We start from the raw sequence: 14172 nt of genomic DNA, 5'->3' as shown, positions 1-14172 counted from the left end.
CCGCCCCCTCGGGCAGCTTTCCGCTCGGCAGTCGGGCCTGGGCCGTGGGCGGGAGGGAGGCGGTGCCTTGCAGGGGCCGCCGCGGCCGCAGAAAACTACAGGCGCCGACAGCCTTTGCGGCCGCGCCCCACCCCCTTTCTCCCACCACTCAGAGCGCGTCACCAGGGGTTCAGCCAATGGGGAGCGAGCCAGGGAAAAAGGGCGCCCGGGTCCGGATGCGCCTCAGGAAAGCCATGCTCCCTGCGCGGGGGCAGCGGGCAGTTCACCCGTTGTGCACAGCCTTCCGTGGCCGGAGCGCGCCTACATCCGCCCCTCTCGCTTGCTTTGAGCGACGGCCCTATTTTTTTCTTTAGTGGCAATCCGAGGAGATGCCGGAGCGGGTTTTTGAGTGGAGGGCGCTGGGAAATGAGTAGGGGGCGGGATATCCTGAGACAACAAGTTTGGCTGTATGGAAGGCCTACCGGCAGCGCGCCCAAGCTAGAACGCCGAGAGAAAGAGCGAGAGGAACCGAGGGAGGCAAAGAAAAGCTGCCAAAAGAATAACCCCGAGAAAGGGGGTGGAGAGGAGGCGGCCCCAGCGCCCCGGCCCCCGGCAGGTCGGCGGCCAATCCGCTGGGGGAAGGGGTGGAGAGTCGGCGGCTCCGGCGGAGAGAGGCCGAGGGGGGTGGGGAGTCGGCCGGGCTCGCGCCGCCCTGGCCCCGCCCCTGGCCCGCGCCGCCGCCCGCGCCGCGCGCCGCCGCTGTCAATCAAGAGCGAGTCAGCCGGGCTCGGGCGGAGAGAGGACCTGCTACGCCACAGCCCAGCGGCGGCCATTCGCGGAAAAAGAGGCAGAGCCTGTGCCAGCTACAGCCTCCTCCGAGCCACCGCGGGCGGGCGGGACCGGCCTCTCCTCCTGCCTCGCCCCCACCCCCACCCACCTCTATCCCAGTGTCTCCGTCTGAGGGTTTGTCCTGTTAATGCGGGATGAGCGGTACGTATTCTCCACCCCCCTCGGTCTCCTTCACCGCCTCCCTCCTCCCTCCCTCCCTCCCCAGACCCTGCTCGGTTCTCCCCCTCCCCCGGGGCCGCTGAGATGCTTTAAGGGGAGGAGGAGAGGGAGGGAGGGAATCGGGGAGGGAAGGAGGGTTGTGTTTTGTCTTAATGTCTGAGAGAGAACAACCTCCTTCTGGGTGTTGCTCTGGAGCCGATGGGTCGGGTTTCAAACCACGTTTTGTGATATCCCCCTCCTCCCTTCCCTCCTTCTCCCCCACCCCCTGCCGGTGTGCGTGGATCGCGGGTTTATGGAGATTAATGTTCGGGGGGAGGGGGAAGAAGAGGAGAGGGGGAAGACGAATAATAATAATCCTAATAACCTGTTGTCCTGTGTGTATGGGGGGGTTTGTTGCAGATCAGAAGAAGGAGGAGGAGGAGGAGGCGGCAGCGGCAGCCGCGATGGCTACAGAAGGAGGGAAAACCTCTGAGCCAGAGAATAACAATAAAAAACCCAAAACCTCAGGCTCCCAGGTAAAAACAAACATAAAAAAAATTCATCACAATACATTAGGAGAGAGAGGGAATTATGCCCTTTAAATGCCCAGAAGAAGTAAAGAACAGAATAAAAATGTTTATACACTCAAAGCATCTTTCTGAGAGTGAGGACCTTAACTTGTAAATTCATGAAGGTTTCACGTATTCGAGGGTATAATATAGTTTAAAATTACGTCAAGAACTCAGACTACATAAGAAAACTGTGTGTTTTCCCAAGGGCATTTTGAGTTTAGGAAAATAGCACTTTAAAAAGTTTGTTAGAAATTTTCCTTTTATTTAAAGTTTATATTACAGTATCTGTTTCCTTATTCATATAGCTCTTACCTGCTTTTGTTCATATTTCTTTTTGATTTTCTGCCGTTTCCCGAGTAAGTTCTGATTTGTAGAGCTGTCAAAATAAATAAATAACCCCCTTCCAACTACTGGCCTCCACTAAATACACCCGCTTTTTTTTCCCCTCCTCTCCTTTACCATCCCATTTGGGTAGGATTCTCAGCCCTCTCCTCTGGCTTTACTGGCAGCTACTTGCAGCAAAATAGGGACTCCTGGTGAAAATCAAGCAACTGGACAACAACAAATTATCATAGATCCAAGCCAAGGATTGGTGCAACTTCAAAATCAACCCCAACAGCTAGAACTGGTAACAACGCAACTTGCTGGGAACGCTTGGCAACTTGTTGCCTCTACTCCTCCTGCTTCAAAAGAAAATAACGTTTCTCAACCAGCTTCTAGTTCATCTAGTTCTTCCAGCAGTAATAACGGGAGTGCATCTCCTACAAAAACTAAATCAGGTAATTCTTCCACTCCTGGTCAATTTCAAGTCATACAAGTACAAAATCCAGGTGGTAGTGTGCAGTACCAAGTGATTCCGCAACTTCAGACAGTGGAAGGTCAGCAAATTCAGATCAATCCAACTAGTAGTTCATCTCTACAGGATTTGCAGGGTCAAATTCAGCTCATTTCTGCAGGTAATAACCAAGCTATACTCACAGCTGCTAACAGGACAGCTTCTGGGAATATTATTGCTCAAAACCTGGCAAATCAGACAGTTCCAGTCCAAATTAGACCTGGTGTTTCAATACCACTGCAATTACAGACCCTTCCTGGTACTCAGGCTCAAGTTGTAACAACTCTACCAATTAACATTGGAGGAGTGACTTTAGCTTTGCCAGTGTTAAACAACGTGGCTGCTGGAGGAGGGACTGGACAGGTTGGCCAGCCCACTACTACTGCTGATAGTGGGACTTCCAATGGGAATCAGTTAGTTTCCACACCCACCACCACCACTGCTTCCGCCAGTACTATGCCAGAATCTCCCTCCTCCTCCACTACCTGCACAACCACTGCTTCAACATCACTGACAAGCAGTGACACATTAGTGAGCTCAGCAGAAACGGGCCAGTATGCAAGCACATCAGCCAGTAGTTCTGAACGCACCATTGAAGAATCTCAGACACCTGCTGCTACTGAGTCTGAAGCCCAGAGTTCCAGTCAGCTTCAGCCTAATGGAATACAGAATGCACAGGAGCAATCAAATTCTCTTCAGCAGGTTCAAATTGTAGGCCAGCCTATCTTACAACAGATCCAGATCCAACAGCCGCAGCAACAGATTATTCAGGCTATTCCACCACAGTCATTTCAACTCCAGTCAGGGCAGACAATTCAGACCATCCAGCAGCAGCCTTTGCAGAATGTTCAACTTCAAGCAGTAAATCCGACTCAGGTGCTTATCAGGGCTCCAACTTTAACACCTTCAGGGCAAATCAGTTGGCAAACTGTACAGGTACAGAATATTCAGAGTCTTTCAAATTTGCAAGTTCAGAATGCTGGGTTATCCCAGCAATTAACCATCACCCCAGTGTCTTCAAGTGGTGGCACAACTCTTGCTCAGATTGCTCCTGTGGCTGTTGCTGGTGCCCCAATAACTTTGAATACTGCCCAGCTTGCTTCAGTGCCTAACCTTCAGACAGTGAGCGTTGCCAACCTGGGTGCTGCAGGCGTTCAAGTGCAGGGAGTTCCAGTTACAATCACAAGTGTTGCAGGTAAGTAATGGCATCTTTTCTCTTTACCTCTTAAATAGTTTTTAATAATGATCAATTATTGCTTTTCTTTGCTAATTTTTAGATTTGACAGAACTCTAAACAGATAGTCATAAGGAGTCAAACAAGAGTAACAGCCTAACAGCAATAACACAGTGGTAATCAGTGTGACTTTTTCACTTTTGTAGATTTTAGTGTTAGGTTTTATGTGTTACATTTGTTTTTAAAATGTATTGTTTCATGGAACAAAACTTTTTTGTTAGAATCATAATTGCCTTTTGTAACCTAGTGATCATACTTGAGTACACTTGAACTCTAAAGAAGGAACCCTAGTTGAAATGATAATTTGTCTCTTTGAGGAAAGTAGGTTTAAGCTGAATTGGTATGTAATTGTGAGTCTGTTGAAGTTTAAATTCTAGTGTCTATTAAGGCTAACTTTTTTAAAATTGGAAGTTATATCTCAGCGTCTTTTCGCCCATGCTTTTGTGTTTTTATTACACATAGAGGTAGAATTTTAAGTTGTAAATTGTTTGATAAACTTTTTTGTCTACTGTTGTGCTAAAATCAGGATTTGCCCAGGATTTTGAATTTATGGTCATGTATTTGTAAAGTTATACTTAAGTAAATCTGTGGGCATTATGTTATTTATAGATGTTTACTGTGAGGTGTGTGGAAAGCAATTAAAAATGTAGACAGTAAAATGTCGCTAATTTGAATTACTTGTGGCAATAATTTAACCCAGTTATAAAAGCTGTTAGGTCATACAAATAGATAGGTACTTTCAAAGTACTTGGAAAACTAGTGTAATAAGTTGTTTAATCTTTTGGACCAGTCGTCTTGTACCTAATACCTTTTATTTTGCTGAAATTAAATGCTTTTAATTAATTCTGATTTGGTGAAAACCTAGTTACGGTTTTAGTGACCGATACTTTTAGACCTTGTTAGTTAAATATTTCTATTTTGATAATCAAAGATAAATAAGTTTATCACTTTTGAATGCCCTTCAAAAGTGCTGAAACAAGTTGCTGAAAAATTATGCTAAGGTTCTTTTTTTACAGTATATGCATATGTATGTAAAATTGGAAATTGCCAGACAGAGCCTTCTGATTCAGGAGAATTGAGGTTAGATTTTTTTCTTTAGATACCCACTACCTGTACACTAGAACTATCCAGCAGAACTTTGTGTGATGCTGGAAATATTTTCTATCTGTCCTATTCCATATGTTAGGCACAATCTACATGTGGCTGTTGAGTAGTTAAAATGTGGGTAGTGCAACTGAATTTTTTTTTTTTTTAATCTTCTAAAACAAACAAACTTTTTTTTTTTTTAATTTTTTTATTAAATCATAACTGTATACAATGATATGATTATGGGGCATCATACACTCACTTCATAAACCATTTGACACATTTTTATCACAGTGGTTAACATAGCCTTTCCGGCGTTATCTCAGTTACTGTGCCAAAACATTTACATTCTACATTTACCAAGTTTCGCAAATACCCCTGTAATATGCACCACAGGTGTGATCCCACCGATTCCCCTCCCTCTACCCACCCACCCCCTTTCCCACTTCCCCCTATTGTTAAGTTGTAGCTGGGTTATAGCTTTCATGTGAGAGTCCCAAATTAGTTTCATAGTAGGGCTGTGTACATTGGGTATTTTTTCTTCCATTCTTGGGATACTTTATTAAGAAGAATATGTTCCAGCTCCATCCATGTAAACATGAAAGAGGTAAAGTCTCCATCTTTCTTTAAGGCTGCATAGTATTCCATGGCATACATATACCACAATTTATTAATCCATTCGTGGATCGATGGGCACTTGGGCTTTTTCCATGACTTAGCTATTATGAATTGGGCTGCAATAAACATTCTGGTACAAATATCTTTGTTATGTTGTGATTTTTGGTCTTCTGGGTATATGCCCAGCAGAGGAATTACAGGATTGAATGGCAGATCTATTTTTAGATCTCTGAGTGTTCTCCATATATCTTTCCAAAAGGAATGTATTAATTTGCATTCCCACCAGCAGTGCAGAAGTGTTCCCTTTTCTCCACATCCACGCCAACATCTCTGGTCTTGAGATTTTGTGATATAGGCTAGTCTCATTGGAGTTAGATGATATCTCAAAGTAGTTTTGATTTGCATTTCTCTGATGATTAAAGATGATGAGCATTTTTTCATATGTCTGAAGGCCGTGCGCCTGTCTTCTTCAGAGAAGTTTCTCTTCAAATCCCTTGCCCAGCCTGTGATGGGATCCCTTGTTTTTTTCTTGCTGATGCGTTTGAGTTCTCTGTGGATTCTGGTTATTAAACCTTTGTCAGAGTTATACCCTGCAAATATCTTCTCCCATTCTGAGGGCTGTCTGCTTGCTCTGCTTACTGTGTTCTTAGCTGTGCAGAAGCTTTTTAGTTTGATCAAGTCCCAGTAGTGTATTTTTGAAGCTGCTTCAATTGCCCGGGGGGTTCTCCTCATGAAATACTCACCCAGACCAATTTCTTCCTGAATTTTTAATTTAAGTAGCCACATGGGGCTAGTGGCTCCCATATTGACAGCACAGTAGTCTAGGCAATATTTTAAATGTGGCATTTTTCCCCCTAAACTATTATAACACAATTATATAAATGCTTCTGCAGAATAAAATCTTTAATTTGCTTTGTGTCTAACTTTTCTAAAAACAATGATGACAACTGGAATATTTCAGAAAAGTGTATTTTTGGTGGGTTGAATGATAGTTTGCGTTGTCAAAGCAGAAGTTGTTTCACTTACATTTCATCTTGTCTGTTAAGCATTAGTGAGTTGTGATTAAGAGAATTGAGTAACTTGTACTTTAGGTTAGAAATAGTCAATTCTGCTCTCTAATTGATACCTGTTAGAATCCAGAGGTTTTCCCTTACACATTGTGAGGGTAAGCAAAAGCTTTGGCCTACCAACTCAGATTCACTTGAGTGATGCTTAGTAAGCACAAGATCCACCTTCTAGAACGTTTAAGTTTTGAGGTATGGGGTCTAGGAATTTGTCTTTCAAACAAACTTTCCAGGTGATTCTAAAACTGACTTAAGTTTGAGAAACAAGGGATCTAGTCATCAGCAATGAACCAAAAGACAGTATTATGGAAGCAGGTGGGTGTTGAGCTAGTTCTTCATTAGCTCATTAGTGTTAATGTGTCTTAGAGCAGTGGTTCTCAACCTTCCTAATGCCGTGACCCTTTAATACAGTTCCTGTGGGTTGGGACCCAGAGGTCGAGAACCGCTACCTTAGAGAGTAGATTTTGCCAGCAAGTGCAACTTTTTAGTTTTAATTCTACAAATACATATTAAGTGGCTACTATGTGCTGAACACTCCAAAGAGGTGTGATTATTCCTTCATTTTCAGGGATAAGTTTTTTCACTTAAAGAATTGAAATGATTTGGGGAGCTTCACTTAAGTATATGAGGAAATTTGAATTTTATGTAGTTGGACTTTTTTTTTTTTTTGCTGAAACCAAAGATTTAAAATTTTATTGATGTTAAAGAATTAATGTTCAAATAGATATGTTCAATAATTTTTAAATGTATCCTGATTTGTATAAGACACCGCAGTTATCTTCTAGGCCTATTTGGGGATTTCACTCTATTGCCTAGTGTAGTAGAGCTTTAGAAATGCTTTTTGGGGCGGCACCTGTGGCTCAAGGAGTAGGGCGCCGGTCCCATATGCCAGAGGTGGCGGGTTCAAACCCAGCCCCAGCCAAAAACCACAAAAAAGAAAAAAAAACAGAAATGCTTTTTGAATGAAGGTATAAAAAGGTAATGGAGAAAATAGAGGAGTTTGGAATGGGTCCCTCCAAGGGACCCATACCTTGGAGTGGTGTTAATGAAGCTAATCATACAGCTCTGTTTTCATTAATTTCTTTCAGCTTTATGTTTTTAAGACCAGAGTGGGATACCAGGTACTTCACTGTCTTGAGAAAGGAGAGAATGAACAATAATGACCTATAGGTCCCTTTCTATGATATCCCTTTTATACCTACAAGTTTAGATGTTTTACTTTGTGTCCCCATTCACTTCTGTAAGTACTGCTTTGGTTATTTCACATTTCCCCCTGGACAATGGTATTTTTTTCATTGATGGAAAAAATTTTGCTCTAAATATTCACTACAGCTATTATCGAGGTTTTGAAAAAGTATTAGCTTCAACAGAATGTAATGGCTTAGTCAAGGACAAAGGAAACTCTTACCATCTATCCTCATTTTACTCTTCAGCAAGTAAGGGAATCTAGATGATGTGGACAGAGAAGGAAAAGATCACGCAGGAAACTAGTTACTGAAGCTGGGTAGTTTCATACTTAGCTTTTGTTGTTTTGTTTGTTTGTTTTGTTTTTGAGACAGCTTCACTATGTTGCCCTCAGTAAAATATTGTGGCGTCACAGCTCCCATCAACCTCCAACTCTTGCCTCAGCCTCCCAAGTAGCTGGGACTGCAGGCGCCCACCAAAATGCCTGGCTATTTTTGTTGTTGTTGTTGCATTTGTTTAGTTGGCCCCGGCAGGGTTTGAACCCACCACCTTCAGTGTATGTGGCTGGCGCCGCTAGCGCTGTGCTAAAGGCGCCAAGCCTCATACTTAGTTTTTTTTTTTTTTTTTTTTTGTAGAGACAGTCTCACTGTACCGCCCTCAGGTAGAGTGCCGTGGCGTCACACGGCTCACAGCAACCTCTAACTCTTGGGCTTACGCGATTCTCTTGCCTCAGCCTCCCGAGTAGCTGGGACCACAGGCGCCCGCCACAACGCCTGGCTATTTTTTTGTTACAGTTTGGCCGGGGCTGGGTTTGAACCCGCCACCTTCGGCATGTGGGGCCGGCGCCCTACTCACTGAGCCACAGGCGCCGCTGCCCCATACTTAGTTTTATAAAATGAGAACGTTACTGACTTGTGGGACACTTCTTTCCTTTATAATGCATTCTATAATGTGTTTTTATGCTTTGTTTTCAACTGAAAATTCTGAATTCCAGGCTGAGCCTTAGTTAGAATGAATGTATCTAAATACATTTAAATATACGTATCCTCTGTAGAAACCTAATTTAAATAATAATAATAATTATTTTTTTATAGACAAGGTTTTGCTATGTTGCCCAGGATAAGTTTCAAAATCTTAGGCTCAAGCAATCCTCCTGCCTCAGCATCCCAAGCAGCTGCAATTATAGATTGTGATTACAGACCCACACCACTGCACTCCAGCACAAAGATAACTAATTATAATTCTGTCTTAAGAACTTCTTTATTTTAAGGAGAATGGAAGGTCTTTTGCTGAAAAAGAACTACCTGTTTTTGCAGTGTCCTCAAGTAGCCCTACATAAAGTGAATTTCGGGAGTTACATTTCCTTGATTAAAGAATTTAGAATTTGTAGGAACCGTTGGTATCTAAATCTGTAATTAACTTGCAGTGGCCAGCAATTTGACTTATTTGGGGTCATAATTACCATGTATGGTTATAGATCATATTGTAAGCCTTTTGGTTGATGAATGGATGTTTAGCAATTTAAATAGAGATTAACATTTTTATGCTAGTTCTCCCATAAAAGAAGTCCAGACTTGATAAGATGCTGCTTGCCCAATCAAGAACTTGACTTTTCTTACCTAATTTCTTCACTTTTCCATGTAATTAAAAGTATGAAACCTGGACATGTAGTATAAAACCAGGAATGGGAGGGCCAGTTTTTCATTGATAAAAATGGAAACCAAAGGAAATAATTGAAATTTCCTTCCTTCCTTCCTTCCTTCCTTCTTTCTTCCTTTTTCTTTTTTTCTTTCTTTCTTTCTTTTTTTTTTTTTTGAGACAGTCTCACTTTGCTGCCCTTGGTTTTGTAGAGTGCTATGGTGTCGTGGCTCACAGCAACCTCAAACTCTTGGGCTCAAGCTATTCTTTTGCCTCAGCCTCCCAAGTAGCTTGTAGTAACAAGCACCTGCTACAAAACCCGGCTGTTTTTAGAGATGTGGCCTCCCAGGGTGTATTTTTTCTTTCTTGAAAGAGCAAGTTTAGAACCAAACAGATAAATAAATACCTTATGTAGGTAAGGAAATCCTTAGGCCATTGAGATATTGTAGTATCTTTTCTCAAATTATAGTTAGAAATGGATTTTTTTCTTAGACTTGTGTCAAAAAGAAATGGACTTTTTTTTTTTTTTGCAGAGACAGAGTCTCACTTTATGGCCCTCGGTAGAGTGCCGTGGCCTCACACAGCTCACAGCAACCTCCAACTCCTGGGCTTAGGCGATTCTCTTGCCTCAGCTTTCCGAGTAGCTGGGACTACAGGCGCCCGCCACAATGCCCAGCTAAGAAATGGATTTTTTTTTTTTTTTTTGGTAGAGACAGAGTCTCACTTTATGGCCCTCGGTAGAGTGCCGTGGCCTCACACAGCTCACAGCTGTTGAGCTTAAACTCAAACTGTTGGGCTTAAGCAATTCTCTTGCCTCAGCCTCCCAAGTAACTGGGACTACAGGCGCCCGCCACAACACCTGGCTATTTTTAGAGATGAGGTTTCTCTCTGGCTCAGCCTGGTCTCAAACCTATGAGCTCAGGCAACCCACCCACTTTGGCCTCCCAGAGTGCTGGGATTACAGGTGTGAGCCACCATGCCTGGCCTTATCATAGCTTCTTATGTTGCATGAACAACAACACTGGGATCAGAGATAACTTTGAGTCACGGCTCTTCCATTCACTGGAGAGCAAATGCTAAAGAAATAAAGCTCCGTGAGGCTATCTGTAAAATGGACATAAAACCTATAAGGATATTATGGGGTTTAATGAGATAATATAAATACTTAAGCCAGAAGTAGTAAAGGATCACACCTGTTAACTCAGCACTTTGGGAGAGCAAGGAGAAGGATTACACTAAGCCAGTTCAAGACTAGCCTTGGCAACATAGAGGGATCCTATCTCTACAAAAATACAGAAAAATTAAGCAGGTATGGTGGCGGTGTGCCTATCATCCCAGCTACTCGGGTGGTTAAGCCCGAAGGATCACTTGAGCCCAGTAACTTGAGATTGCATTCAAGCTTGAGCAAGAGGAAGACCGTGTCTCTAATACATATTTCATACACACATACATATCATGCCCAGCACTTGACATGTATCAGTAAAAAATGAATGTTCGTTTCCTTCCTCCCCAGGCTTCCTTTTTTAAAAAAATCCATTTCTGGGCGGCGCCTGTGGCTCAGTCGGTAAGGCACCGGCCCCATATACCGAGGGTGGCAGGTTCAAACCCGACCCCGGCCAAACTGCAACCAAAAAAATGGCTGCGTGTTGTGGCGGGCGCCTGTAGTCCCAGCTTCTCGGGAGGCTGAGGCAAGAGAATCACCTAAGCCCAGGAGTTGGAGGTTGCTGTGAGCTGTGAAGACACAGCACTCTACCGAGGGTGACATAGTGAGAACCTGTCTCAAAAAAAAAAAGCTATGATATATCTATAGATAAAGGCTACTTTTTTCTGAATGGCATTTTTATCAGATAAAATGACCTCCCAAAAGGCTTGATATGCATACTTAAATTCTTTAAAAGGTGGACAGTTTTCAGCTCTTGGGAGGACGAGGCAGGTAGATTGCTCACAGGCTCCAGCCTGAAAAGGAGCAAGACCCTATTTCTAAAAATAGCTGGGCATTGTGGCAGGAACCTATAGTCCCAGCTACTTGGGAGGCTGAGGCAAGAGAATCAATTGAGCCCAAGAGTTCGAGGTTGCTGTGAGCTGTGATACAATGGCATTCTACCGAGGGCCATAAAGTGAGACTCTGTCTCCAAAAAAAAAAAAGAATAACATTAGGAATGCAGAAATTCATAATAAAGCTAGGCATTTAAAATTATTTAAAATAACTTATACGGCTTTGTATCAATGCAAGAAAAACACATTGCTTGAGCAAAATTGTGTAGTACTGTACGTATTAAGAGCGAATAGATTAAAAGCAGAGCTTCTTCACTCTGCTTCTGTTAGTAACCAGCAAGGAAAATGAAGTTGCAACTGAAATGACTAGCAGTGTAATTCTCTGAGATGTTTGTTCAAGATAAGGGGATAGAGGATATTTTTTGATTTTTAGAAGTCAGGATGATGCAAATGAATACTATCCTAGGACCAGGAGGAATTTTCAGATTTAGTTTCAGGCAAGTATCAGTGACTTAAAAATTATGTAACTTGGCAATTGTTAACCAAAATATATGGCAAAAGTAAACACCTCAGTTTTTCAAAACGCCCTAAACTTTGGACAAATGAGCTTGATAACCATCCTTAACAGAGTCTTTTAATGAAATATTGAGTGGTTGGCCTCTGAACATTAAAGAAAGCATTCAGGAATCAATGGGAGCCACTGTGGGTTCACTAAGAAACTAGATTTGTATTCTCTTTCTTCAGGATTTCCAGATGAGTATACAAAGGAAGTAAAGTTAACACAATGTATCTTGATTTTAGTGTTGGTAGTCAGGATTTCTTTAAAGGCTCATAGTTGCTTGTACAATGACATGAAAAGTGGTAATTGTCCACCTCAGTAGAGGTTTCTGGTATTAAGGTGTGGGGTTCTGTCTTTGATATAGTCCTGTTTAACTTTTTTTTTAATATCATTACTATATTTTATTTTATTTTATTTTTATTTATTTTTTTGCAGTTTTTGGCCAGGGCTGGGTTTGAACCCACCACCTCTGGCATATGGGGCCGGCGCCCTACCCCTTTGAGCCACAGGTGCCGCCCTTAACTTTTTTTTTTTTCCAAAAACCAGGCCAAAGTATGGCCTTATTTACTGAATTTACAGATGAGACAAAGCCAAAAGGCAGTGCTAATATGACAGGATGTAGAATTGATATTCAGAGTAATCTTTTTTTTTTTTTTTTTTTTGTAGAGACAGAGTCTCACTTTATGGCCCTCGGTAGAGTGCCGTGGCCTCACACAGCTCACAGCAACCTCCAACTCCTGGGCTTAAGCGATTCTCTTGCCTCAGCCTCCCGAGTAGCTGGGACTACAGGCACCCACCACAACGCCCGGCTATTTTTTGGTTGCAATTTGACCGGGGCCGGGTTTGAACCCGCCACCCTCGGTATATGGGGCCGGCGCCTTACCGACTGAGCCACAGAGTAATCTTAATAGGCTGGAAGGCTGGGCCAGAGTTAGCAAGACCAATGTAACAGGTAAGATCCTCTACTTAAAGTGTGTGTGGGGGGGATATATCCTTACAAAATAAAAAAGTCAGTGTGGCAGCAAGGCTTGTGAAAATGATTTGGGGTTTATTGGCTTAATGTGAACTTGAGAGTAAAGCTCCTTCTGTACTTGGTGCTTGTCAGACTTTCTGCGGTATTGTGCATAGTACTGGCTGGCACATGGTAAATGGGACATTGACAAACTGGTAAACATATTGGGAAGGATTCTTAGAATGAAGAGTGTGGAAAACATTTCATTGAAGAGCAGGGAGTTTTATTGTTAAAAGAAAATGAAAGAAATTGTGACCAATGTCTTTAGAGATATGAAGGCCTGCTTTTGAAACTAAAATGGCTTTATTTTGTTTTATGTACAGAGATAGACTTTAAAAGAATTTCTTGTACTGCATACAGAGTTCAGTTAGAGAAACTATAAACTGTGAGTCTTCTAATTCTAAAATTTTAGGTTCTATGAATATTTGATCGTATGGTCCCATTCTGGGTATTCCATTACAGCATATAGACGCCTCTGTAAGTCTTACTTAAACTTAAATGATTAAGTATTTAGGGATTTGTGGGGGTGGTATTGAGGCTGACATTTACTATTTTTCTTATAAAAGCAGCATAATTAAGGTGAATCTAAGCAGTTACTTTATTTAATTCACAAATACATTTCTTCATTATTTGTAGACTGTGCTTAGGTACGTTTTTCTATGTCATTTGTTCTTTTATTTGATAAATACTGAATCGTTAGTATTTTAAGCACATATCCCAATGCCTAACACTGAATTCGGAGGCAAGTTATCTTATCTCAGTACAGGAGTCCTCTCTTCTCCATGGTTTCAGTTACCTGTGGTCAACTGTGGTCTGAAAATATCAAATGGAGAATACCAGAATACAGTTCATAAGTTTAAATTGTATGCATGCTGTTCTGAGTAATGTGATGAAATCTTAACTTTGTTCTGCCTAGAGCAGGAATCTTCCCTTTGTCCAGTGTATCCGCTCTGCCTAAGCTCTTCTGTTGGTTCCTTGGTAGCTCTCTCGCTTACCAGATTGATTGTCATTGTTTCACAGTATTTATGTTTAAGTAACCCTTCTTTTACTTAATGATGGCCCTAAAGTGTAAGAGTGGTGATGCTGATAATCTGGATATCCCAAAGAGAATAAAATATATGCCCAAGAGAAGTTGTTAATCTTTCACTGTGCCTAAGTTAGAAGTTAAACTTTATCATAAGTATGTATATATAGGAAAAAACACAGTATATATAGGGTGCAGTACTGTCTGTGGTTTCAAGCATCCATTGGGGGTCTTGAAACATATTGCCTTTGAATAAAGGGGACTGCTGTAGCCCTTTAGCTGCAGTTGTGTTTCTAATACTGTCTTTAGTATCAGTAATGTGATTATGTTGATTCAAATTAAACAATGGTTGGAAAATCTAGGATCCTAATAAGAATCCAGGCT

The 14172-nt window shown here is 42.0% G+C and overlaps 1 protein-coding gene across 2 annotated transcripts in view; it reads left to right on the top strand.

Annotated features, from left to right (window-relative positions):
- The first annotated feature begins 744 nt into the window (after positions 1-744).
- Positions 745-14172, top strand: part of SP4 (Sp4 transcription factor) — a 96768-nt gene continuing 83340 nt past the window's right edge. The window contains exons 1-3 of one of the 2 annotated variants that reach the window (XM_053553765.1): positions 745-969; positions 1387-1502; positions 2014-3568. In XM_053553765.1, the coding sequence (XP_053409740.1) occupies positions 963-969; positions 1387-1502; positions 2014-3568 (1678 nt within the window). In that variant the 5' untranslated portion in view covers positions 745-962. The remainder of the gene's footprint in view (positions 970-1386; positions 1503-2013; positions 3569-14172) is intronic. The other variant, XM_053553767.1, reaches the window with a different exon arrangement.

Source organism: Nycticebus coucang, chromosome 11 (genome assembly GCF_027406575.1).
Source record: "Nycticebus coucang isolate mNycCou1 chromosome 11, mNycCou1.pri, whole genome shotgun sequence".
In the NCBI taxonomy this organism is placed as follows: Eukaryota; Metazoa; Chordata; class Mammalia; order Primates; family Lorisidae; genus Nycticebus; species Nycticebus coucang.
This window is presented reverse-complemented; position numbering and strand designations above follow the sequence as displayed.